Raw genomic sequence first — 26,946 nt, 5'->3', positions numbered from 1 at the left:
TGCTACACGGAGCTGGATTTCCAACGAAACTGGGACACCTTTTAATTTCTCGCAATCGCGGCTTTCAATACTAAGAACAGAGGAGAATAAACGTTGCAAGATATTAGTATTATTTCTCTTCATAGATTTTGCACAAAATTATTATTACAAAGGCTCAGAATATAGAACACGCTTATTACTTTTTTCATAAATAAAAGTGGAGACTGTATTTTTGTCTGTTAATATTCACCTAACCCTATACTAATAATAAAGCTGCAACTAGTGCACAAGTGTCTTATGATTTATGAACGGAAGTGTAGATCTAGACTAACCATAACAATACTTGTTCCCGATAGTGGATAGAGTGTTGAATAGAGATCTCCATCGAAACCTTTGCTCTAATCTGAATGAAGATCAATGTCGTCCACGTCAACTGTTGCTGGAAGGTAGCCAAACCGATCCGTTTCAACGATGCGTGCGATGAGCAACGATTTATTTACCCTGCCGATCCATCGATACCTTCGCTTCATCTCGATTAAGCCAAACACTCGTCAACAGTGCGGCTCGATGAGCCGCTGTACAGGGAAAAAATAGAAAATCAATGGATCGATCGGTTATCCGGTTATCCGAGCCGCGACCTACATTACATAAGGCTGATTTTTTTTAATTACCCAGCCGCCGAGCCGGTTGGAAATTCATTATCGATTTGATCGATTCGTTTAGCCATCGTCACCCGACTGATTGGCATTCATTAACGAAATTACACATTACCGGCCGTTAACGTCCCTCTGTGCTATTTTGTGGAAAGTTACACGTAATCGTAACGAAATTAATACGATCGAACGGGTAATTGGATATTGGAAAGTTTTCCTAAATTCAGACTTAATATTTAATATGAGGTTACCGCGTATGTTTAGCTACCCCTAATAGACTATCATAATCATGAATATTTATTGATTTGTTTAGTATTTATTTTTATACCTTTAGATTAAATTGTATCGTTACTATAGACTCAGATTAATTAAGTAGAAATAGAAACGTGCAGTCGAGTATAAAATAATTGAAATTATTAAGGAATTAAAGGATTTTGTGAACGAAATTATTTTATTTATTTTCGAAATACGTGGTGATTTCTAAACGTCAAAGCTTGAAGTTAACTTTCAATCTTTGTTAAATAAATATTTCATTATTCCACTAAATAAAGTTACAAAATTTTTCTCTTTCCTTCGGTATTTAATAATTACATCAGGATAAAAATGTTCAAACATCGTTTGCCTTTTTCTCTAAAGGGATGTGATTAGCGATACTTCATAAACTGTGAATTAAGGATCACCAACTTCAGTAGGTATTACCTCGTCAACCTTTGTATTTAATCAATCTTTTTTGTTCCAGCGTGTTGGAGAGTGCCGTTCAATGAAAAATTCCTGGCGTAATAAAACCAGACACGGACTGACATCGAACGAATAAAACTTTAACGAAGCTATGCAAATAAACGCCTGAGAGAGGATAAAAGCTGATACGAGTGTCCAGCGGAATCAGGTCATCGGTAAGTTTGTCCCCGTTCATTTTTATGTTAGTCTATAGAGAAACACCAGGTGAGATATTTGCTTAGTCGGGATAATTACGGTCACTACGTGCCCTGTAATCTCTATTTATAGACGATGATATATTTTCTCACCCTGGATACATTCTTTTCACTGATCAAATCCATAAAAACAGAGTGTTCCTCATTTTTATACTTAAACCATAAATTTTCATTTAATTTAATATTTATAAAACACAAATATTTTTAATGTATTGTAAATAACAGCACTATATTTTGTGTCATATTCATCAGTGCATGCTTTATATTGTATGTTATTCTGACCTCATTTTGAATTATTATTATTCTCTTAAAAAATTTAATATGAAAAACGTGTTCTGAGATTAAGGATGGAAAATATTTTCGAACAATTCCACGTACTCTAATTCTATTCGAATAACTCAACATTTTTTTTTTTCTTTCTATTTTCAAATCCTTTAATAAATCAAGGAGTTCAAAATGATTTCATACAGAAATTCTCTGCAATTTTTTATTCCATCGTGTACTTTTTCATTAAACATTCTTTGTCGTCCGTCAAATATTCTCATATCAGTGACGCAATAACAGAATCCTCCGAAAAAAAACATCGTCCACTCTGTTTTACAAAAACTACAAAAGGAACGACGCGTTTCTAAACGATAGAACATAAAAGTAGAAGTGTCAAAGGGGGCAGGTTTTAACATTTAATTGAAAATCAACGAAATTAACGTAACACTGGTTAGGTGTCGATGAAACGAGGTGGTCGGTCGATGGGTCAGTCAGTCAGTCAGTCGATTTCGTTGGCTTTTATATGGGGCGACATGCCAGTAGTCGATTTGGCGAAAGATTCGACGGTCAATAAAAAAACAATTACCATGGCCCGTGACCGTAAAACGTGACCATGCGGACTCAGTTCGTTCCTGTATTCCCTTTCTCTCTTTTACTTTCGACGAGGAGCTGGTTTTGCGCCGCGGAAAATTGCTCCTGCGAACGCTGCAGCCGACAAATGCCGTGAAAATCGGATTGCTGATTGCTGTACTGCGGGAAACGTCCCGTTCATTCGATTAAGCCGTCCGAAAATTTCGATCGTCGCTTCGCGAACGACACAAAGTCTCTGGACTGTCCAGGTACGACTCGTTGATCCTCGAAATTCCCTCAACGATCCTTTTTTTTTTTTCCCGATGTCAGTTATAGCGGGTTTTCGTGAGTGTGTAAGCGCGTGTAGCTTCAGAATATCAGAATACAAGTGGTCAATATTTTTTCATTTGGACATTTATTTGAATAGATTGAAGGGTTGAGAGGATTCTGTGCTTCTTTGCAGAGATAGGGAAATAAATATTTTTCGCCTTTGCTGGAAATTAGAATCGTATGTAATGAGAAATTTTTTATCCAATATGAGATAAGAAATATTTTCCTTTTTACCGGTGTTGGTTACCCTTTGGAATATAAAAAGAAAGGAAGAAGCTTCCGAAAGCTATGCGAAAGTAAATTCGAATAGAAACTCCTTTGCTCGAGGCGTTCAGACACTTTTTGTTAATTAGAGGTCGGTAAAAGTAACGCAAAACGAGAGTACATTTTTGGTCTCTGGATGGCTTGGTTGCACATTTAAATTGCCTCGTTTCTAATCATTTGCATATGCTCCATTTTCTGTGGGTACGTCAAAAACATTAAATGTTCAAACAATGGAAAATTAGGGCACTGTAGGTAGTCCGGAAGTTAGTCTAAAAAGATTTTCCAAGAAGGAAAATTTCATCGCATAAAATTATTACCAAATGGCACTTATGATATATCAATTTAAAGTTTGAAGTTTCATAAAAATAAATACATGAACGTTTCATTAATATTCTTAATGAAAAATAGCTAAATCAAAAAATCAGTCAATGAACAATTTTTAATTTTTGATTATTTTACTTGTTCTTTTGTTTTACGTATAAAATAAATAATTCCTTCCGCTCGCTCGATTAAGTCGTATAATTTGTAGTTGAAGGGGAAGCTTCCATTAACTCGAACGCGACCGATTGGACGTCGTCCTTTCTCGACTTGATCTAAATGCGGAACGCTTAACTTCGACGATAACGATTATCGTCGACTCATCGCGTCATAGTGGCAAGTATGTTTGTGTTGGTGACGATAACTTTGTCCTAGGACCGTCTCGTGAACGATGCACCAAGGTTTTGCCTTAGCATTCGAATAATTATTATCATCAACCAAGCACGAACTCGAGGTTACATTTTAATTGCAAAAAAAAAACAGCTCAACTGTTTTTATAAATTTTTACAAAAAACTAAAGAACTGGTAAACTGAACAGGAATAATTGATGACAATTTTTGAAAACGATGGCTTTCATCGTCTCAAATACTATTTTACTAGCGGAAGGAGGGTTGTGGGCACGATACTTCTCTCATAAATTACCAAACTTTCGGAATTTTTATATTCGCCGAAGTTCGGAGTTTAATGATCGTGTAGGAGATATCTGTTAACTCATCTTAAATTATATTCTGCCGTTTGGTTTTGTCGATAGAAGTTCTGTCTGGTTTTGATCGTGTTCCTCTGTTGAGAGGATTTATTCTTGTAATATCTCTTTGAATGTTTGCAATTTAAGAAAGATTTAAAGAAAATTGCATTAATTTTGTAGAGTAGCAAGTGATGATGAAAATTTAAATTGCTTGTGAAAATATCATACCATAAATAATTATAATTATTTTTGGCTCTGACACCCTTTCATTATTATATTTCCAAAGTATCATAACATTTCTTCAAATGAAAATTACCATTGTATATTGTACAGTGTTGTTCCATAACTGAACCAGGCATTTGTTATACACTTTCAGCTGGAACTTTAAAATCCATTAGGAAAATTTATTTACCTTCAAATATTACCTGCGTAAGGGAACGACCCACTTCGATATAATGGTATCGTACCGGATTACCTCTGTTACTGAATATTTATGAACATTTTGCGAAGTTTCCCAGTTTCTATGGCATTCGATAAGCGCTGTACCAATCGAAATACAAAAGTTTCGTACGGTAATGAGTGGCTCGAGCAACATTTAACTTCTTCTGTAAGCATACCTGCCCCTGTACGATAAAACTCCTTAGAAGATGTATTCCTTGGATTAAATGCTGTGGTTGATCTTCAAAGCTGAGGATTCAGGAACGGAATCCTCGTCTCAGTCAAGAATTATCGCAGTCATTTCAGGAAGACTTATCAACGTCGCTAAAGGCGATCCTATTCAATATTAACCCGATAAGAATTTCTATAAAATTATATAACAATGTCTTATTTGCTGAATTTGAATAATATCACCATTTCAAATTCAAGAAATTCTTCTTCGACAAATCATTTCTAAGATATTCTATAAAATGAGGACTTTCAACTCCTCAGGGTGGATAGTATTTTTCATTATAAGGAAAAGTGGGCTGGCGTTAGAAAAAAATTAGAAGATGTTTGTGGCTGCAGCAAAATGTTGCATGTGCTCTATAACTTTACGTATCAGTATTACATTCTAAACAATATTGTCTGAGAAGTTCAATAATTGATACTAATTACATCGTACTAAAGTTTCCTTGTAAACTCGTAACACCCTGCAAGCCTCATGCGCGTTAGACAATATTCCTGGTCCCCGAACGAGCGTTCTGTATCGTTTATCGTGGCAGCAAATTTTACGAAATGCAACAATCTAGTTAACCGAAGCCCCGCAAATTGTCGTCACCGTCAAAGCTGTGCACCGTCGAAATTATCGAGGAACCGAAAGCGGGATGAACCGGTATTCACGTTCTTCCGGAATTGACTCGCTGCGAGCACGCGATAAAGCCGGCAGCTCGAAGGGAAATCCTTGCGGCCAGCTGAGCACAATTTGCTGTGTTACACGAGCTTCCGGCGACTGTTCCTATTGGACCGTTCGTAGAACCCGATATTCTAGCCTTTCGATGGAACTGTTATACCAGGTTCATACTGCTATAGTAAATTGTCACTGGGACAATAATTAACCTAGGATATTTCATGAAAAAATTAAATAATATTTTCCAAATCGTTAATTTTTTAAATATTATATTCTGATACTATTTTGTAAAAATTAGTCTGAATAATTGACCTATGGTTTCATTTAAAAAATGAGGTTAATTTCTAGAGAATACCAAGTAATTCCATTTGTAAAATGTTATTATAGCAGTGTGAACGTAGCTTTATGTTATGTTTCCATCCGGTGTCCTGCTCTGCTTGATCCATCCACTCGAAGAAAGCTCTCGATCTTGGCGGACAAAGGTCCGCCGGATATCCGTCGAAACTGTTGGTCAAGTTAAATTAAGACTCGGCTTTCAATTAGCGCGATAAATCGAACTTTCTTGCTGGAAGTTTGGTCGCCTCTCACGGCCGAAGGATTTTGGATCAACCGATCGGACGTTCCTTTTCTGAAGGCTTTCGCGACGACAGATATCGAGCAGAGATATCGATAGTAACTGCGATGATTAATTCTTGCCAGGGAGTTGTCGACCAACTTTCTCGCTCCATTGTCAGCGACACTTCTGTTCGACTGATTTTCTCCGGGTTCATAAAATTTGATTTCTTCTCGTTGGACGTTTATTGGAGATTCTGGCGAACTTTCAACGGGATTCACGTTGACGTATCTGATTTTCGTACTATGATTAGAGGTTTCTTTTGTCATTATTTTTTAATTAGACACCATTTTGATACATATGTAGAAAAGAATATTTATTTCATCTCGAATAACAAGAATTTTGCAAAATAATATTTCAGTTAGAAGTATTTAACGTAGGGAAGGGATAAGATCAGTAGAATAAGTAGAATGAATTAACATTGGTCAGACATAAGGGAAATTTGTAATACATTATTTATGGGAAGACGAAAACTTTTTATATGTTACAAATTTAATAAATTCATGAATATCTATATATTCGAAGAGTCATTTAGAGGATTATCAATTTTTCGTGAACTCGGTATTCTCCACGAAATAGAATTTTAAATGGCAAACAATCAAAAGGAATAAACAAGTTTACGCATCGAAAGTTTATCCGCGACGTTTCAATTGCGATCCGTAAGTATCTTCGATAGAAATGGAGGTCAAAAAGTTCGACTTGAAGCAAGACGGAAATGAACGACGACGACTTGGAAACTTCTGCACTAAACTCATTACTGTCGAAGCAGATATCACTCTTTCGTTGCAGTTGTTCAAACTTGTTACAGTCAAACAGTTCGTTCATATCAATGGTTAATCTTCTTCCCTATCGTATGGTCGTTCGACTCCTCGCCCACTCATTATCGATCCGCAATAATTTCCTCAATTTCCGTTTCCTTCTACGAAACTTACGCTAATGACTTTGATTCTGCGAAGGTTAAAGAAGCGTTACGTTTCCCGGGAAATCTCGGTTCGATTTTCAGTATACAGACACGCGGATTCGTTACATCCAGCCTTATGGTTTCAACTTTCCTAGACTACGTTTGACGACGAAGAAACTTTCATTGCTTTCAAAGAAACTAACATGCGAACATAAAAAGTTACTGCAGCAGGAAACCTATGAACCTCGCTTCTGAGAGTTTATTAAGACCCGTCGTGTAGAAGATGGTAAAGACAGTTACAACCCACTTCAAGTGGTGCTTTAGATTTGTTGACGAAGGTACTGGCAAAGTTTCTTTTTAATTGCGGTTCTTCTCTTCCGAACATACTCGATGTTTCATTATACTCGTAAACTTCATGTTCTCATTTTATTAACGAATAAGTCTTATATGGTTCAGATTTTAATTTATCGTTCACAGTCTGGATACTAATTGTTTTTGTGTTATTATAGAATAAATGAAATTCTTTTGTACGGATTATTATCACTATTTCGTTTATTCCTTTACCAAAGGTGTACATGGCAATAATATTACAGGCTGATACAATATTGTGAATTAATTAAAATTATTGAATCATATGAATTTTGATGGTAATTGATTTTTAGCACCAAAATTTCACAGAAAATTATTTTATTTTTCTGAATATTGGCTTTCCTATAAATTTACGATATTATGCCGTTTGTCTGTATCCTTTTGTACATTCAGGTACAGAATAAAATATGCAAAATTCATCCTTTAAATTCTCATATCTGAAACGTCGATTTTCCCCTGAATTCATGGCTTGTTTTATTACCCAATAATCTATTTTTTCCCGTCGAACGATCGGATATGCACACGAGTGTTACGTTAATCGATTATCGGCCCAATGAGAAAGCGAACAGGGTGCCTCTACAGAGATTCTAATAGCACGACGGAATCCAGACAATCGATCTTCACTGAACGTCTTTATACAGAGGCGTTCCGGGCAATCACGGTAGTTAGTACATGGAAATGGCTTCCGGATTGCTAGCGAATTCCTGGATATCCCGTTATCGACGGTGTCCGAGTCACGTAACAGAACGTAAAGACGACTTTGAACGTTTGCAACGATAGCTTTCGCAGCGTGTAACGCAATTGGCCGGCCTGCTGTTGGATACACACGTTTTGGCAGGATGAAGCAACGACGAGTAGATAGAGAGACCCGAAGCATCCCCTAACGGTAGCAATAGCTTTGATCCGATGTTTGCTACATTGCGTGCACGCAAACGTGCCAAGTCTAGTTGTTCGATCGTTCATTCGATAGGTCTGACAACACGCTCTGATATGTCAGCTCTGCGAACCGATTATTTGTCCCGGGCTCATTAGAAGCCCACTGTGCTTTTATTACCCGCCCTTCTGACCGACCCCCGTCCCGTTGTCTTTTAATTGCCACTCGTGAAGTTCAATAACAAAGATGTACCCAAAGTTTCATTTACTCAACTCTTCGGGTCGGTAATTGATGAAGTATTTAATTTCAATTAGTCTTCATTCCCTGCCTGTTGATTTAAGAAAATTTCGTCAAGTTACACGAGTTACTTAAGTGTACTAATAACGAAAAGGAATAAAATTTTCCCTTGTTAGAAATACATTTTTTTTTATCTTGTTTGATACTTCAGTAAGGTAGCTTCAATTTTTGAGGTTCTTCCGGTGGTTTTTTAAAAATCTTGTACACGTTTGCTTTTGAACACTCGATCAGACTGGAAAAATTCACGCTAACTTTCGTTAGGAAGTCATGAATGTGTAAATAAACTGGTTTCAACAAACTAGGAAACTCCATACGATTTCGTTCAGCGTGAAATCACGTTTACCTTAGCGTTATCGGCCACCAATCGATAGCGTTTCAAGCGTTGTACAAAAGTTTTTGTACAGTTGACAGAAGCAGTTATTCGGTTCGTAAAAATGCAACACGTCTTTTAACTCTTTGTAACGTTTGCTCGCTGTTCTCGACTTGTACTTTATTTCGCGCTTTGTCCCGTCACAGCTTAAACCTGATTCCCTCTATCAATATTACAAGGCCTTTCATTGGCATTCCATTCATGAATGTTTCCTTTTTAGTTTCATTCGAATTCTGCCTTTTTGGCACCTGTGACTATGCCTTTATTAAAAAAATTGTTATTTAGAAAGAATTAACAGTTCGAGCTGCAGTAATCAATTTCCATTTGACTATTCTTATTATTGGTTTTTCCAGGAACCGTAATGAAATGATAATATTTGAGAGAATTTCCGTGGAGTGTATCATTGCAAATTTAAAATCATATCGTGTCAATTTATGAAACCGTAAATATGCGATTGTTTTGATATCAGTCATTTTGCCTCATCAAATTAATGCCGCTTTAATTATTGAATCAGTTTTAACGAAGGCATTTCATCAACAGATCAATCTTTACTTAACTTGAAACGATGAACTTTTAATTAAAACGAAAATTTCATATTATACAGAGTAGTCTGATCTGAAAATTATATTTAAAATTATTTTATAAAACTGTTTAATCAGATCGCTAGTAACTACTTAAAATACTCAAGTATTTTATTATCCCAACAATATTATTAGATTAAAAACCGTATGTGATTTTATTTTAATTTTGAAGAACTTTGTGGAATAATAAAATTCGACGATAATCTCATACATACACGGCAGTATAATAATTAATGATCGTTGTACCATTAAAACATGAACGTGCATGAAATTTTCATTTTAAAAAGCGTATAAGCACAAGCTTTCATTGGTATTTTAATACGTTATGTAATTGCACAATTAAATTCAGAATACTGATCAACGTTACTTTCATTTGCATTTCAAACAGTTTGTAAAACGAAATACCACGTAGCTCAGTTTTTAACATAAATGTAATAAGTTGGATTATCGTTATATTAAATTAAATAAAATTTGAATAGCAGCAGTCCATTTCCCTAATTATTTCTAATAATTTTAAAGTACTATCTTGCAATCAAATTTCTGAGTTCCAGTTTTACAAATTACAAACCTTTCACGGTTGAATTTTGGACTCATCGATATTAAAATAAAAATTTACTCCCGTTCTAATTCAATATCATCGTAAAATCGAAAAAATAAATGTTTTCGAAGCAATTCCAGTGGAATGAAATTTCAACAGAAAGTCAAACTTGAAATATCCGCGTTCGCGGTGCACAGAAATCGCGAGGATGGATCGAAAAATGTGGCGGCCACTTCCGGTATCCAGGCAACATTTTTCTTCGAATTCGAACCAGTTAGATTAATATCAGAAAGCTGTAGGTAAAAATCCGAAGGGAACGATATTGATTCGTCCGTATTTTTCAGTGGCGGCCAAAAGGTTTCTGGTCCCCGTGTATTTGCACGTCTGTGATCAATGTCGAACGAAAAAAAAAGGATTGTATATATATATATATATATAATTTATGACACGCTACACTCTGGAAAGTCATTAATCTTTGTACAACACAGCTGAGCACGTTTCCGCGTGACCGACGGAAATCTCGGCAGGAAATCTCATTGGTAACGCGTTCAAGGTTCGAAACGCGGTTTCTACACTCATATATCGTATTCCATCAAAACTATTGCTTTATGTCTTTCCTCGTAACTAATGCTACATAGAGACGGTTGCAAGTTTATGGTGTTTTCCATCGAACGACCGAAAATTCATTTATTCGAATCAGTGCACGATCGTTCAAATTAGTCGCAGGGTGTTTCGTACGATTTGTAATTTTTCAGATTTTTTTTAGAAAAAAATATTTAGATATCCATCTAAAAATATATAAAAAATAATATAATATTTCTAACTCCAAATTTTATTAACACACTTTTGTAAATTTGTAAATTACATATTCACATATTGTTCATTTCCCAAAAGGACGACTATCGTAACATTCTATCTCTAGATAAAAGGATAATTAATATTTAACCCCATTTTAAATTAGAGGCACAATCGTCTCGTGTAGATTAGCTTTTACAGGAAATATCCTTATTTATTGTACCTTTCTGACTGCATGGAATATCGATTAACTTTAATGTCCGTAGATGAACGGCTCGATTATCCGCAAGAGGATTATTCTTCCTATTTATGAATCGTGGAAATATAAAAAAATAGAGATATCATGCGACGCGAACGAATCTGATAACAGCACCGAGATACGGTATCGATCCGGTAGAACATTTGCGTTATTTCATTTATCTATGTAATTTTATTCGGTATGTAAAAATGATCGGAACAAAAGGTATTAACCTCGCTGTGAGATATTAACAAAGAGCCGTATAATTTTCACCCGGTACTATTCACTGTCATTTACACAATCGTATTATAAAAGGCTGTGCCGCGACTCTTTGTACCTTCAATGAAAATTCGTCGATCTCGCGAAAGCTTTTATTAAATACCGTGTTCAAAGGTACAAAGCTCTTTAAACCATTTTTTAAAAAGATCAGAAAGGAGATTCCTGCGTAGTTGATCCTTTCTACGTACATGAAAGGTAATCTTTCGATTCAGAAAGTATTAGTTGTTAATCTAAGCGGAGAGACGAATCGTTACAGTTAAATCAGCACGACGATAGTTTGTGATTAACTAGCTGTCACAATTGCATATCGATCAACGATCCATAATTTTGATTCCAACCATTGTCACCAGTTTATACGGTCAAGTGAGAAGGATTTCGTCCTCGGTCCAACGAACGATATATTCATTGTAGCTGACGTACGATTGCGGTGTTAGATTGCCAAGGAACATGCATTCATCTTGTCGTGCACGCGTCGTTTGCTAATTGCACTTCTCTCTAATATATTTACGACTTCTCCTTCGGCACCATCGACTCGTTTCAACGCGAATTATGCACGATATGTGATAGTAGTTGCTCGACAAACAGGGAGCGCAGATGATTCAGAGTGTTGGTTATCGCGTTGATTATCTTGCGATTTCATTCGAATAATTATAATTTGGGAGATGGAGAAGGAATCGAGGGTTAGAAAGCGTTAGAATCGGTCTTTCTATGGATAACAATGAGTAGGAACGGCTCCGAAGAAATCCTTTCGAGGAACTTATACAAATTTTCTTCTTTGAAGTCCCTGTTTCTCAGGGTTGAAAGTGCATCAGACCGACTGTCATGGTTTCATCGCTTCACGAGGATAGAATAACTTCGTTCCTGGACAGTTTTCTCTGTGGCAAGCCGGGAATCTGTTTGCGGGAAAGTTATCCGATTCACGCCGTTTTTCACGACAAAACGACAGTATCTTGGGAATGATCAAATTAGAGAAAGTTGAATCGCAACAGGGGAGTTTAAACGGGATCGAGGGAAGCAAGAAAACGAGGTTCGTTCGCCTCTTTGTTCGATCGTGGAACGAGACACATCGATTGTCGACGGGACAATTAAGGACGATCAGCCTTTCCTGGGGACGAGTTTATCCGATAGGATCACGTTAACCCCGTTCGCATCCCTGACATTGAACAACTTCGATTTCGGATATAGTTAAAATCTTTATGAGAATAAAAAAATTGATGCCTTTATCAACAAATATGTCAATAATCGTTTCGAAGGTTTCATTAAATGCCCTCGAGTTGTTTAGTTTCTATCACATATGGAAAACGTATGTTTTTAATACAAACAGGGGTGAACACATTTTCGTGGAAATATTTATTTGTTTGTACGCTCCAGCTTTTTGTATCAAGCCAAATGTTTGTTTCGCAAACATTTGTATTCTGTTTTGAACTATGTTTCACTCTTGTAACGTTCAAAAACATTAACTGCATGTTCAAAGGATATTTCTATGTTGATCTACCTTGGAGCATCAAAACTCCGAGGTTTCATAATTCTGGTCTCTTTCAATCATGCTGAAATAAAGTTCTCAGTAATAGCGGAGGATAATCAGCGTTCAGAAGTTTTCGTTCTATTTGAATTTCATCAAGAGGAATCTGACGAAAATGAATTTCCTTTGAATCTGACATTACCGGAGGACTTTCTTCCCATGTGCATCGAATGGAGGTCTCTTTTTTAAACCGGAGCCATTCGTTGCATCCACACTCGATCGTTCCGAGAAAAGGGTTGCCTGCAAATCCCACCCTCTAATTTATTCGCGTTGCGTCCGAACTTTTCGAAAATCCCGTATTCCCCAGGAATCTGAACCGACGAATTCGACACAGACGGTTCGCAATAAAATGCAAAAATAAGTTTTAACAAGGGACCCCGCAGTCTCGAAAAATAGTCCACGACGATCGAAGAATCCAGCCAAAACGATGTCCTATGCTCTTTACTTCTCTCTTGTTTGTTTCCGGTGATATATATTCCGAAGAAGCAAAACGATTCGCGTTCGTTCCTCCTTGGATTTCTAGAGGTTGCATGTAAGCAGAATTTTGTTTCGAAGACACACGAGACAAATTAACTTATAATTTATAAATAACAAATTTTCTGTTGGTCTATGAGGCAAAATACAAGTAACGTGAATCATAGCCATCACATTATTGAATATGATAATTTCGCGTGATTCATTATGAAATTTTGATTACGATACCCATAGGAATTAATTTTCGACCCTCCATAAAACGAAACGAACGTTTGCGAACGAGAAACGTTCGCAAAGTCACAAGTTTAATTGTTTTCCTATTGTTTCGATTCGAAATCGACAGCCATATAATTATCGTTCTTTCATTGTAGGAAAGTGAACGATTAATATTTTATTGTAAAGGCCAGCATTGATTTCCTTCCTATGTTTTCGACATATCCGATCGACATACTCGTTCGTGTAGCTTCGGGGATGAAAATGAAATCCCGCTTTTTACCGGAAAATCGGCTTATGTAAATATTATATTTTCATTAATTTCACATTCAAAAGGGTAGAGAGTTTTGAATCTATTGAATTACAATACAATCACTTGATTGTACCTTAGTTATTGTGGGTGAAATAAATCCTTTTCACCGGAACTGAGCTCAACTCCCTTTACTCTATCGTCAATGGGGGGTTTTCAAAGGTTGAAATTGCAAAATTATTCTTCTGTAGGTATTGTTACACAACGTGTTTTGATAGTTCGAGAATTCAAGTTAAGAACCAAATATTTGTACGGTGTACAAAGAGGTATAGAACGAGTTTAATTATAAATTAAATAAAACAAAGGTAACATAAGATACAATTCCATCGAATAATTTATTAATCGAATTTCGTGGTTTGTTAGAGCAAGGTTTTGTCCCAATCTTGTTAATTAATAATCTAATTGAATTGAGGCAGAATTTTGTAGTATTATGAGCAATATTATATAATTAAATGTTGTTCTAATTCATTTTTATTTACAATTCATCTTGCTGTTGGGTTCAACTTTTTAATTCTATTATTTCAGAATAACTCTTCCAAGTAGAAAGTCCTTTATTTCATTAACTTAATTAGCAAATGGTCACCATATTTAATTTCACCTGTCCTTCATCTGGGGCACCATTTATATCCAAATGAAATTATAATTTTTACAATTTCTGAATTTATAAATTTTCTCAAGAATCAAGGTAATCGTTGGAAAAAATAAGAAAGATTGGAAGGTTACACGAAGGTGTACACTGGTCGTCCAGGAAAACTCGGGGTCGCCGCATACGGTGGCAATATTTAAAAAAACGGGCGTCTTTAGTTGCGCGAGGGCACGAAACCCTCTCGTCTCCCTTCTATGCATTGTTAACCTGACCCACATACATCTCGGCACACCTGGATGTGCATGCAACCCCAACGTGCTGGCTGCGTGGAAATAGAAGAGCGGAGAGACGCGAGAAACGTATCAGCAATGCGGCAGCTGGGCTCGTTACTCTAGCGATGAATTATTCTTGTCTTCAGCCTCGGGTTTGTCGCGATTATTGCTCGCCACGGGAGACCTTGTTACACTAGACATGTATTTCTTATTGTACGATAAACGATGCGGATATCATTTCGTTGGTCAACAATGACAAGCACGTGATCCTTCCAGACGTGTGTTTCTCTATCGTAGCGAGGAATAAGCGTTTCAATAAGTTGGTACTCTTAATTTCTTTTCGCAAAATTTATATTTTCTATAATTTTCATTGATCACATTTGTGGTTTGGTTGCGTTTAAATTTAAATTTCGTCTTTCGGGAAAATTTTATAAAATCAACAATTCCTTCTATTATGAAATAAATGATCAGAAGGTTAAAATTTTGAAACATTTTACGCTTCTTCCAGAGAAAATATTATTAGTAAATTGTTCCGAAATTCTATCTACTTCGTCGTCTGTCGAAATGGACATCCATTTACACTTCTCTCGACACCGGAATTATCCGTACTTTTTCGAGTCCATACCGCGACAGAAATATTCTACCGCAATGTCATCGCCAAAAAAGATCCCTGTTGACATATCCTGTTAGCTTCCGTTGACAAAATCTACGTTTTCCGTTTGTATTTTTCCGTCAAAGAGACCTTTAGACTATCTGGCAGAGGTAGACAATGTTCAGCCTTCTTTTTCGGTCCAATGGGAGACTAAAGTGTCATAAACTTCTACAGGGACAGACAGAAATTAGTTTTTGTCGGTTCCCCGAGCGAATTCGGAGCTTGCCAAAATTCTGTCCACCAGTGGATCCAACAGACACCGTTACACCCTCGTCAAAGGGTAACTGGAGTTTGTTGAATCTTTTTGGATTCGGTAGTTGAAATGTTTTGAAACACCGATATTTTTATCGGAATAAAAATTCGTATGAAATGTTTTGTTCAACTTACGAGGATCTGTGTTTGACTGAATGGATCGCTAGTGGTGACAATTTTATTAATACACGTTTCCTGGTTATTCGTTAGTCTCGTTGTTTGCGAGTGGCTCTTTCCATGACTTTATCCCTGTCATTTTGCGGGAATTTTTCGCACAGCGTGGCCGAATAATCACGAAACACGTTTTACTTGTGTTTGCTTTCTACACGAAAAAAACTCGTCGGGTCGTGCGATTTTTCAGAAAAATCTCGTGACACGAGAACGATTTTCATGGATTTATCATGTGGAAATGAATTATTCCATCACGTTAACAGAAAAAAAATTAATTTATTGTTCAAGGAATATAATTGCTGGTGAAACATTAAAAAATATTTAGACTAATTCTCTATGCACTGGTGTAATTATAAAATAATTTATTCAATTTTTATCAATCTTCCTTTTTTATAATAGCAAACATGATATCAATATTCACCATTCTATTCTAAAACTTCCTTTCCGATTGATTAAATCCGTAACAACAGTAAATTAACCGCGAAAATACTTAATTAACGCCCCACGAATATCCACTGGAAGCGTGTAATGTAAAGTCGCGATCTTAACGAACAGAATGGAAAAAACAATCGAACTCCGGTAACCGTTTGAAATTATTTTGCAATTTTATCGGTTCGTTTTGCCCGTCCAATCGCTGCGCCATAAAAAGGGTGCGAGACGAATAAATACAGCAGAGGGGAAAAAAGAAACGGAGGGAAAAGGGGGTAGGAAACACGAAATTGAAAAAAACTGCCAGACGTCGAGGAAAATGCTAGCTTTCCCGTCGGGAAAGCAATTGTTCGGATTAAATACAACGGCTCTGTCGGGGACCTTTCCATATCCAGATTTAATTTATTCACCAGGCATAGTCTTGTCGTGATGCGCGATCGAATTCAGATTACTCTTGATTGGTAGGGGATACGAAATATTCAATTAATTTGACGGATTCAAACGTGGCTGATGAAATTTTTTCGATAAAACGTTTCAACCTTCTTCTTTAATATTCTGATGTTAATTTTCTATAACCAATAAGGCATTTTGCTCTGATATTTTGTATTATTATCAATCAATATTCTCTATTAATTTTAACCAAAATCATGTCTTTTTTTGATGCATCCTTTCTCTATTTTGTTTCGTGGGAAAAATATTTGGTGGTAGCTCGTAATCGGGCGTGATAATTATTCTTAGGGTGCATTAAACGTTCAGCGTGTCGCGTTTCGCTTCCAGTTTCAACCGATTCGAAATTCAACGTGATTTGTCTGCGGTGGCCCGGCAAACGACCGATTTAAATAAGCACATTTTAATTTAACGACACCGATAAATGTGCGCCGTGTTATTGACGTTATGCTCGCGTTAACAAGCTGCCGCGAGCTCGAATAATTTGTTACCGAAAATTGACCAGGAACATGACCGAGTTGCGTCGACCGTGATCATCAGAGGAGATGGGAAACTATTTACAGCTATCATTTGTTTCCAAAACAAATTGTGCGTGCGTGTGTTCATCTCTGTTTGTGTCTCGCTCGGTGAACTTCTGTTTTTGTACAGCCTCTGTGCTTTCAAAGCAGTGCAAACTCGGAAAATTGTTATTATCTATTTATGGAAAAAGCAGCTTCATTAAACTATTATCCGAAAGTTATTTAACATTCCGCCACGATTAATGGAAACAAATTCTGTTAACAAAATACAAAATAAAACAAAAGTATGATACATTGTTCTGAAAAGGAGCATCCCTGTTTCCCAGCATATTTACAAGTATCCCTTTGTTTCTGAACAAACAATTTGTATTTTCTCATTCATCTATATTTAATATTCGGCAGCGGATAGTCGGGTGTTTTCATAAAATCTGAATAACCCTGTTTGAAGAGACGTATGGTGGAGTACGATATTGGAAGGTTTATTTTACGCATCGCTTAATAAATTTAGCAACTTAACATTGGCGCTTGTTTGCGATATTAAATTGAGAAATAACATCTTTCGTTTCTACGGTAGAATTTCGTTTATTCATTAGAATTTTATTATTATTATTCCAATCATTGAACGATTAATTATTAATTAATTAATTAAATATTGAGATAATTATATTGAATGAAAATAAATTTATTTGAAAATATTTGTTTATTTTTATCTATTCTTAATCGGATTAGAGAATTTTCGTGTTTCTCTAATCCGTAGACAGTGATTATCATTATATTCCATTTATATTCTGCATTTAAAATCATATCAGACTGCCTGTTTTCACTATTTACTACATCACTTAATACAGTACCCACTTCCGGCACCTCCTATAAGTATCCTGTTGTTCAAGGATTACTGGTACTTGGTGAATTTCGAAACAGGACTGCTGGTAGGGTGATAAAGGTCGGTATTGAACTCGGCCAAAGGATCGAGCAGCAAAGAGCAAGTTTACTGGGGCCCGAATGAAACGAATAAACGAGTTTTCATGGTGGAATTTCGTTTCGGGTCAACGAACGCAACGTCATGCAGGAGATTAGCAATGCAAATGCTTTGTCCTATTTTACGGATGGGCATCGTATATAAGCCGCGTAAGCCAGAGAGAAGTCGGTGGCGTGGCGCGTGCAAACATAGTTAATGTTTCGATTCTGGCTGGGACTAAACCACCGACATAATATGCCGGAGTAAACACACTATGTCGAAATTCCGGAACATTCCAAACAGCGTCAGACAGGCCGTCGTGCGTGATTAACCTCGTTACCGACAATGCGTGCAACGATATACCTTCCAGTACAACCTAATTGACTTTATTTATTTCGCGTTATCACGAGATTTACTCGGGATACACTTACTCGTACTGTGTAGAATTGAGGAAAGTAAACTTACCTAGGAGAAATGACGATATAGGGGAATGAGGAACTCTCAAATTTTCCATTTTGACGATATTAATATTAAAAGTATCTTAGAATAAAATAATACAATTTTTAGTTATTAAATGATATAAAATTTAGTACACAACTCTGTACTAAACCCTTTATTATTTAGAAACGGTGGACATCTTTTGAGGGGGTGGTAGCTGGGATGATTCTGAACAACTTTTTCTTTTATCAAAATGCTCGGTAAGGTTTAGTTTTTAAATTATTAGTGAAAAACACTAACCAATCAGAGCGCGAATAGTGCGCAGGCTTAGGAGTGTCGGCTACGATCCGACGCACTGCTGATTAGTTTGTTCGCGACCACGGTCGAGCAAGGTTCTCGTAGCCAACACTCGCCGCTGAACATGCGCCCTCTGATCGGTTGATGTTTTGTTATTAATAATTGAAAAACTAAGCCTTAACGAGCACTTTGGTGAAGGAGGAAGTTATTTGCAATCACTTCAGCTGCCACCCCATCAACACGCTGTATATGGGGAGAACCGGAAATCCAAGGCAGCACTATTTTTCCTGGGATAAAATACTCGGTACTGTACATACATAAAAATTCTTTTTTGTACTTAGAATATTTTCTTCAGTTAGGTTAAAATTTCTTTGCTACTTTCTTCGTAGACTCATAAACGGTACTGCTTGGAATATTGGAAAATATGGAATAAAGCGATGTTTAACATGGTAATTTCAAAGTTATGATCAATAGCGCAGGTTTAGGAGGAGGATTTCAAGTGTACTACCCTGTACAAATAAGTTTCCAGTTTCCTCTAGTTCAGTGTCCATAACTATAGTTCCGGGAGGGTAGTTTAATCTTATAAGAATGTATACACGTGTACAGGCTTACGTGAGATAAATGGTATCGTATGATTAAGGAAGGTGAAGAACTTGAAATTATAACTCTTTTTTTTTTAATAAGAAAATTTGCAAATGTGATTAAAATATTATCTAATTATTTCTTTAATTAGTAGCAAGTGTTCATTAACGTCAGAATTGAAAATAACATGGAAATTCGAAAATTTATTACAAAAGTAGTTTTACAATCTCCGTCAGAAATTACCCTGATAATTATTCCGAATAATAAATAGAAAGGACCGAGGGGTGGGTGCGTGTTTTCATTAAGCAAGGAAACGAAACGGGAGCGAGTTTAATAGAAAAACGATTTTTCACGTTCTCTTTGATAGCCAGAAGATACCCTAGGCAGAAAAAGGGGTTAATAGTAATAAGATCGGTGCTCGAAGAACTCGTCTCAAAGCGAATGGTTTATTTTGCTTTGAATACGCGATAAAAATTCGTTTGGAAACTCGCTGTTGTTTAACTCATTACCGAAGCTGAATTAAACTCGCGTAAACCGCTTTGATCGTTGCCGAAGGTTCAATCTAGGAAACACTTGCTGCAATAAAACAGCTTCAGTTGGAAACCAATAAGGCGAGTATATCAGTTAATAATGAAATCAAATGAAATTGCAAAACTGAAGTATATTAATTAATATATTATATAATCAATTTTGATAAAAATTCTGAAATATTTAAAATTTTTTATTTCCACGTTTATACAGATGCTTATAGAGGTTATTGGAACGAAAAAATTTTGAAACCTTTAATTTTTTCGCAAAACATTTTTATAATTTGTTTTTAATATGCAAAATAGTTTGAATATCCGTGGAAGTAGTTTGGTTTATTTGATGAAAAGCTGGATCGCTGGAGGGTTTCCTAAATTTAAAGATAAAATCGATCGGTGTTATTCCAGCGGTCTTTTTCGTCCGTTCCAAGGGTCTTCTAATTGCCTCATTCGGTGAACGTGAATGGGTTTAAAAGGAAAGGGTCATTCATCGACAAACTGTGACCTAATTAGAAGGGATGAAATGATACTCTGCTTGTTACCGCGGTTGGAAAGCTCGAAAACTTGAAATTTTTTCGCCGCGAAAGCGTAAAAAGGAGGGATCCCTGATTTCCTCGCGCGACCGCAAATGACCGCTTGTTATTTTTACAACAGCCATTCCATTCTACGCAACCCGATTAAGTTGAATTTCTCAACAGTAACCAGAGACGGGTAGCATTTCTCGAGCTAGGTGAAATGAAATTAGGAAATATCTGTCGAGCGACTTTCCTCTGCAACTAACGACATTATATCTCCCTTTAAACCCCAGCTTGCATTCTGTAATCGTATTTCCTTAATTTTTACAACGCTTCACAGCTAAGGAAAACCTTGATGCCTCTCTAATTTTCACATTCTTCTTTTATTAAAACGGTTGAAAGTTAAATGGACGTTTCCGGGGCTGTGTTTGTATTTGACTTTTCGTTTAATGGAATACTGTGTTATTCGCGAGGAAAGAGTAATTTTGTACGGAATTAAACGTTGATAGTTCGTTCATGTAATTCCAGCGCATTTTCTTGGCAACATTTTATCTTTGCAGCGTTTTTATACTTATTTCCAATGTACACGAGAGCTTCGCTTTCTATAAAATTTCATTGAGAAACTATTCCTAAATGCTGTTCCTTTCCATTCTGATATGCTGATATTTTGGTTAACCTGACCCGTATTAATGAGCGTCAGGAAAATTCGCGACAATCCGATTACAGAATCGAAATCCCCGATATTAATGCAACCTGCATTTCGGTCGAACGGCTGAGGTATTTGCGCGTGTATCATTAATTTGTATCAACAGTAAGTCGATTAATATATAAATATATGCAGTCGCCGTTATGCTGAACATTTGTCAGGCTCGGTACACGGTCGAGCAATCTGATGTTTACAAAACTGTGACATTTATTGTAGACTTTACGTGTTAGATGTTCGGGAAATCCTGATTTCTGTTTAATTCCGCTCGGCAATCATTTGGACGTGCGATTTATGGGCGATTTTAACTCTCAGTCAAACATCTATTATCGTGACGAAATATTATTTCCAATGCATAACGCGAGCAAGATGTGCGAAATAAAATTTCATCGTTGTTATTGATCTCTTCGCGAATATAATTCGAATTTTTCGAAAATTCGCGTTCGCTGAATTGGAAAATTTCAACACGAAAGATAGGAAAATATTGATCTTAAAAACTAAACTTAATAGCCTGGATTTTTATAGTGTAAGGAAATCTTTGTTTAAAATAATAATAATAAAAAGATAGTTAATTATTAAATTAATTCGTGTAGATATATCTTACGCTTAACAATATTATGATTATAAAAGATAATTGAAAATTATTACCCTCGAAGGGATATACATACATCTTGCTCCGCTAAGTAACAGAGGCATCTTTTTTTATTACTTCCCCCTCTTAGACGAATTTCACGTCTAATAGATAAATCCACTTACCTCTTTATCACCCAGCTGATGTACTCTGCAATGAAGAAAAGCAGTCTGACCCACTGCTGTGGTCACGTTTCGAGGGACGTTCATCTCGAACGTTGGCGCGTTAGTGACGTTCTGATTGCCGAACACATTTCCTCCCAACAGCTTTTGATCCCGAACAAAAGTTCCTAAAAACAGCGAAAAGTGATTGAGAAATGTTCAATTACTCTGATGTAGAATTAATTAGCTGGAGGGTACTGAAAAACCAATTACAAGTAGAACAATGAAAATAAACGTACGGTGAATAAAATGATTTTCTCTTTTCGTTCTGTAAAATGTAAATATAATGTGACGCACAGAGTTTCATTATTCAGATCTGATTAATTAACGAATTAATTAACTCTGATTCCTATGTTCAACTCTTTTAGCACCTGGTGATGATTATTATTGTCTGCTAATTATACCTTCGTTTTTGAGTAAAAACTCGTAAAACTCTGTGCTTCATTGTAGCGTTCTGATAACATTTGTTCGTTACACACTCCACTGTATGTTTTAATGGCTTTCGAGATAGTCTGGGGTTGTTAATTTTTCAGAGAACAATTTTCTCCCTTAAATTTGAGTATCTGTATATAAAAAAAATACGAAAAATAGATTACAGAATATTTTAATTGTTCTACAAATCTGCAAAGTTTCATCAACACCATATGGAATAGTCTGATAACTTTGTTTGGAAGAACAATGATTTGGATAATAATTAATGCTTCATGCATGCATTGATCTCACGCGTCGGTAAATCACAATGTAACAATTCCTTTCAGAAGCGAATGACCAATGTCATCGATAACATTAACACCTGAGAATCCATTGTTCGTCGGTTTACAATAGTCTTTTACGATGCTGACTATTATGAGGTCGCATCGACAAGGAATCATCACCGCGTTGCATTGTGATTTCTATTGGCCATTGTTAACGTTATCAAGAGAAATAGCGGATTCCCAGTGACAGCTGTCAATGTATTCTTCGTTATTGATTGTCGCCGTTTGAAGCAGATAACCATATGGGTTCCTGGCTAACCATGACCCGAAATCGTCACCGACAGATTAGGTTAAGCTTTTAGTGCTCACGTTCGATAGTGAAGCCGAGAGTAACTTCCTGTGAATCGGTGAATCGCTTTTGATGAACGAAACTCTTAAGTAATACTAGCAGATTTATGTCGAAATAGATAAGGTAGAATTTGAATCATTTAAAAACAAAGTCTGAAATTTCAATTTTATTTTTATTTCTCTAGAAATTTAGTTTACGAACTTATTTAAAAATGATTAAAGAAGAATAAGTGACCTACATAATTAGTATTATAGCATCAAATATTTCATCGATTTCATTAAATTTTAAATCCAGTTCGTTAGAAATATCAAAGCAATTATGAAATATAAATTTTAAGTGATAAGCTCCAGATGCACGATTTAAATGAAAGATATTCGATTTAATGGTAGTTTCGTTAGAAGCACTGATTTAATATAAAATCTACGGATTCATAATCTAAATGAGAGGCCTTAATTTAATACCATGTTCCATTCCACTTTTGAATCTTCTATTATTTTTTTCTTTCTCATTTTTCTATTAATCTTCTATGAAATTCTAGTACGTGTTTAATTGACTTTTGATCAATTCAACAGCAGATAGATTTCGTAAAAAACAATTTCAAGCAATCAAGACGAGATTTAACAATTTCATAAGAAAATTAAATTCCATTCTTCCTTGTTTCTACGACAATAATCCTGGCAATCTCTGAACCAAGGCTGTTGACTTTTTCACAGCCTTCTGAATTCGTTCGTTGCAGCCAATTCGAATCGAAAACACAGTGCTATCGCGAGGAAGCGGAGAGAAAATGTCAGAAGATGCAGTTCACCATCCTCTCCGCTTTCCTGGATCTCGTTTCGTTTATTAATCCGAGAATTTTAACAGAAACTGAAGGAAGAGGCGCAATATTTGCAGATTGCGTTCGCCTAACACGGCTCGACCAGTTTCTTCTTCAAAGACTAATATTCTATTTTCCCGAGTGGCCGAGCTTTCAGCTTCCGCGAATATTGCTACTCGTTTCCTAAGTGGTCTCAAGGAAATTCGGAGATTCTTACGATCTACGGATGGACGGAAGGATTTCTGCTAATTAACCGAAGAGAGTGGATCTAGGGAATAGCTCGAATTTTTTTGCTAAAGACCGTTCATAAATGTCATCCATAAAGATTGATCGATTTTATGCATTCGGCTTTCACAGAATCAACTCACTTATCAACTGCTTCTAATTATTAATAACAACTTCTTTAACATTTAAAAAGAGAATAGCTTAAGAAATTTCGTACTCTTCATTTACAACTGCTATGCAAAAAATGTCCTTTATATTTGATCGATTCAGCATGAAACATAAAGCTATCTAAATGGTCCGAAAAATGAAAAAAAGAAATCGAGAACGATAAATCGCGGGTTATTTAATGAACATGGCTGTAGAAAACAAGCCACAGATAATTGTCTGACGGATATTAAATCCAAACAGGAACGAAAGTTAACAGATCATTTCGGACAAAAGTGGAAAGGATCCCTTTGGTCCGAATTCAGGTTGCAGCGAGGCTTTTGTCGAGGAAAAAGGGGTGACTTCCGTCCCGTGACACGCTGAAAGGAGATATATCGCCAGCTTTTTACAGTCGTCGTAAAACGACTTATCGGACGTCTGACGCGAAGGCTATCTCGCTTGTGATCTTTGTAATATTGCCTCCTAAAGCTGCTACCATTTACAGTACGTAGATATAGTACTGCTGGAAAGTCTTACGGAACCAACGAAATTTTATCCAGAGAAAAATCGTGGAGTTATTAACTAGTATTTCAACACCTAATATTTTTATATGATAGTAGAAATTGTCAAAATATTTGAAATTATATTAAAATTTTGTCTCTCTCCATGGTCCGTCCTCGGATAGGAGATAATATAACATTTCTTTTATTCAAATATCTAATAGATTCCACTTCACTTGTTACGTGTAATGTTCTGAAACTCGTGAGTTGTGATACGTGTATGCAGAGAGAGTTTAACTGGTCCCTGGGTCATTTCACGAAAGGATATTCAGTTTCGAATGTTGTTTTATCGGGTACCCATGGAATTCTGTTAAGCCTTGGCGTGATCGAATTATGCAGATTCCAGCCTGGTTTCCGACGATGATGGAATTTTTATTAGTTTCGCCGGAATTCGTATGTTAATTCTGTGCAAACGGTCCCCCTTTTTTCGCGTTACCATTCAACGGATATGGCCCGATTCGATTTTATCATTCTATTTGGCGCAAAACTATCGATGCCAGAGAATTCCCTGTGTTGTGTAAATCGTGACATTTCTGCTCGGAGAAGCTGAAACTGGTATCAAGAATGCAACATATGATAAATATGAATGTTTGAATAACTTGAAACTTATTTCTAGAATTTATTTTCGTATCGACTGCAGTTGAAAATAAAAACTAAAAATTGAAGAGTGAATCACTTGAGAAGTTGTAAATTTGAGAATTTAGGCCATCTTGAAAAGTAATAAATTTCTAAATTTGAACATTTTGAGGCATAAACTTTGGCAAAAATATTGAAATCATTTTCAAAATATTTTATATAAATATTTTGAATGCTACCAAACTGAAATGTATCATTTTCGTGAACGATCGTGTTAAACGTAATAAAACACAGTGATTTTAGTGACATTACCAGTGTTTCATGACGTCGAACTCGAACTTTGTCACTGCGGTCGTTTCGTTGCTAGTGATCAATAGATAGGGAACACACTAAATAACCGGGTTGTCGATTGCAACGAGCAAAAATCGTTACATGTCCGAACAGTGCCTCGAGCATTTCGTTGTCATAATTCAAACGTACTGTTTCGTGATTAATAATATGGCAAGGCACGATAACGATAGCCCTTTTTCCTCGAAAATCGGACGTTTATTTTTCCGCGGAGGAACTTTCATGATATCAGTTATTCCGCGTTATAAACCGAGTCATCGATTTACCAGGTTGACGCGAAAGTGAAGTGAATCTCTGCCAGGAATAAAAACTCCACCTAAGTGTTCATGCTTTCATAAAAATCAATCAATTTTAAGTAATTTATTATACTGTGTAGAATTTAGAAAAGATGGTACAAATTTTAACAATACACTGGATATTCGAAAGTATAAAACAGTCAATATTTCAACAATTATTTTCATGTTTGTTTTATGTCAAAACAGAATTGATTTCAATATATTATCCTCTGTTAAAATACAATACGTACCACTATTTGTATCAATTTTCAGTAGAAATGTATGTAATAATAATTTGTTTTCGCTAATTGTTGATTAATAATTATCTATTATTGGTAATTTATGAAGCAAATGGAGCGGTAATTGAAACGTAATTGTTAAACAAGTTAGAAATAAAAATCAGCCGATTGAATTTTATTCCATGCATGGTTTATTCGATCGAGCGTTCCATCGATAAATCTTTGGACGTCGCAGATGTCTTCGGGATCGAGGTCCTTCATATTCGCGTGGAAAAGGATTCCGCAAATGGCCGAAGTTTGCGAATTTCTCTGCTACGATGTCCGACCGATGCCGGGGCTCGTCCTTCGAAAATTTCACGGCAACCTTCGAATTTCCGTGAACGTGACATCCGGTAAGACAAGCTGCTCCCTTTGGTCACCGTACTCGTGAATCATGAATTCAATCGATGACTGTGGCCCGGAGTGGTTTATACACCGAATTTCCTCGCGCAATTTTCGGGATTTACGACACTAAGTAAAAAGTGACTTCCCGCCGAGAAAAATAATCGGTACTCTACTCACTCCCTCGGATATTGTGGCAAAAAAAAATGCATAGTAAGCGTTTACAATTTGTAAGAACATTCTTCAAATTAATGTTGAAAAATTCAGATGTCAAGATAAGTTACAGTTATACACTGATATAGCAGAATCAATAATATTACCTCGACTGGCAATAAGTCTGAAACGTAGCAGCAGAAATGAAATATCATTTATGCTTTTATCCGGAATGTACTCTGTTCGTAAAATATTATAACTCTTGAACGTAAAATTTATCGCTCGCCGTTTCTCGTTCGATTAAAGAAACGATCGGGCAAACAAATAATTCAATCACGCGATATTTATTATTTTA

At 36.1% G+C, this 26,946-nt stretch overlaps 1 protein-coding gene and 1 long non-coding RNA gene across 3 annotated transcripts in view; one reads left to right on the top strand and one right to left on the bottom strand.

Moving 5' to 3' along the window:
- The window catches only part of LOC143305472 (uncharacterized), a 217,725-nt gene that overhangs the window by 4,025 nt on the left and 186,754 nt on the right, over nt 1-26,946 (top strand). The window contains exon 3 of the long non-coding RNA XR_013062436.1: nt 1,372-1,525. This is a non-coding gene — a long non-coding RNA (uncharacterized LOC143305472). The remainder of the gene's footprint in view (nt 1-1,371; nt 1,526-26,946) is intronic.
- dpr1 (defective proboscis extension response 1) overlaps nt 1-26,946 on the bottom strand; it is a 221,829-nt gene that overhangs the window by 142,408 nt on the left and 52,475 nt on the right. For both annotated transcript variants that reach the window (XM_076689284.1, XM_076689285.1), the window contains exon 2: nt 21,797-21,960. In XM_076689284.1, the coding sequence (XP_076545399.1) occupies nt 21,797-21,960 (164 nt within the window). The remainder of the gene's footprint in view (nt 1-21,796; nt 21,961-26,946) is intronic.

The sequence above is a fragment of the Osmia lignaria genome, chromosome 7, assembly GCF_051020975.1.
Source record: "Osmia lignaria lignaria isolate PbOS001 chromosome 7, iyOsmLign1, whole genome shotgun sequence".
Lineage (NCBI taxonomy): Eukaryota > Metazoa > Arthropoda > Insecta > Hymenoptera > Megachilidae > Osmia > Osmia lignaria.
This window is presented reverse-complemented; position numbering and strand designations above follow the sequence as displayed.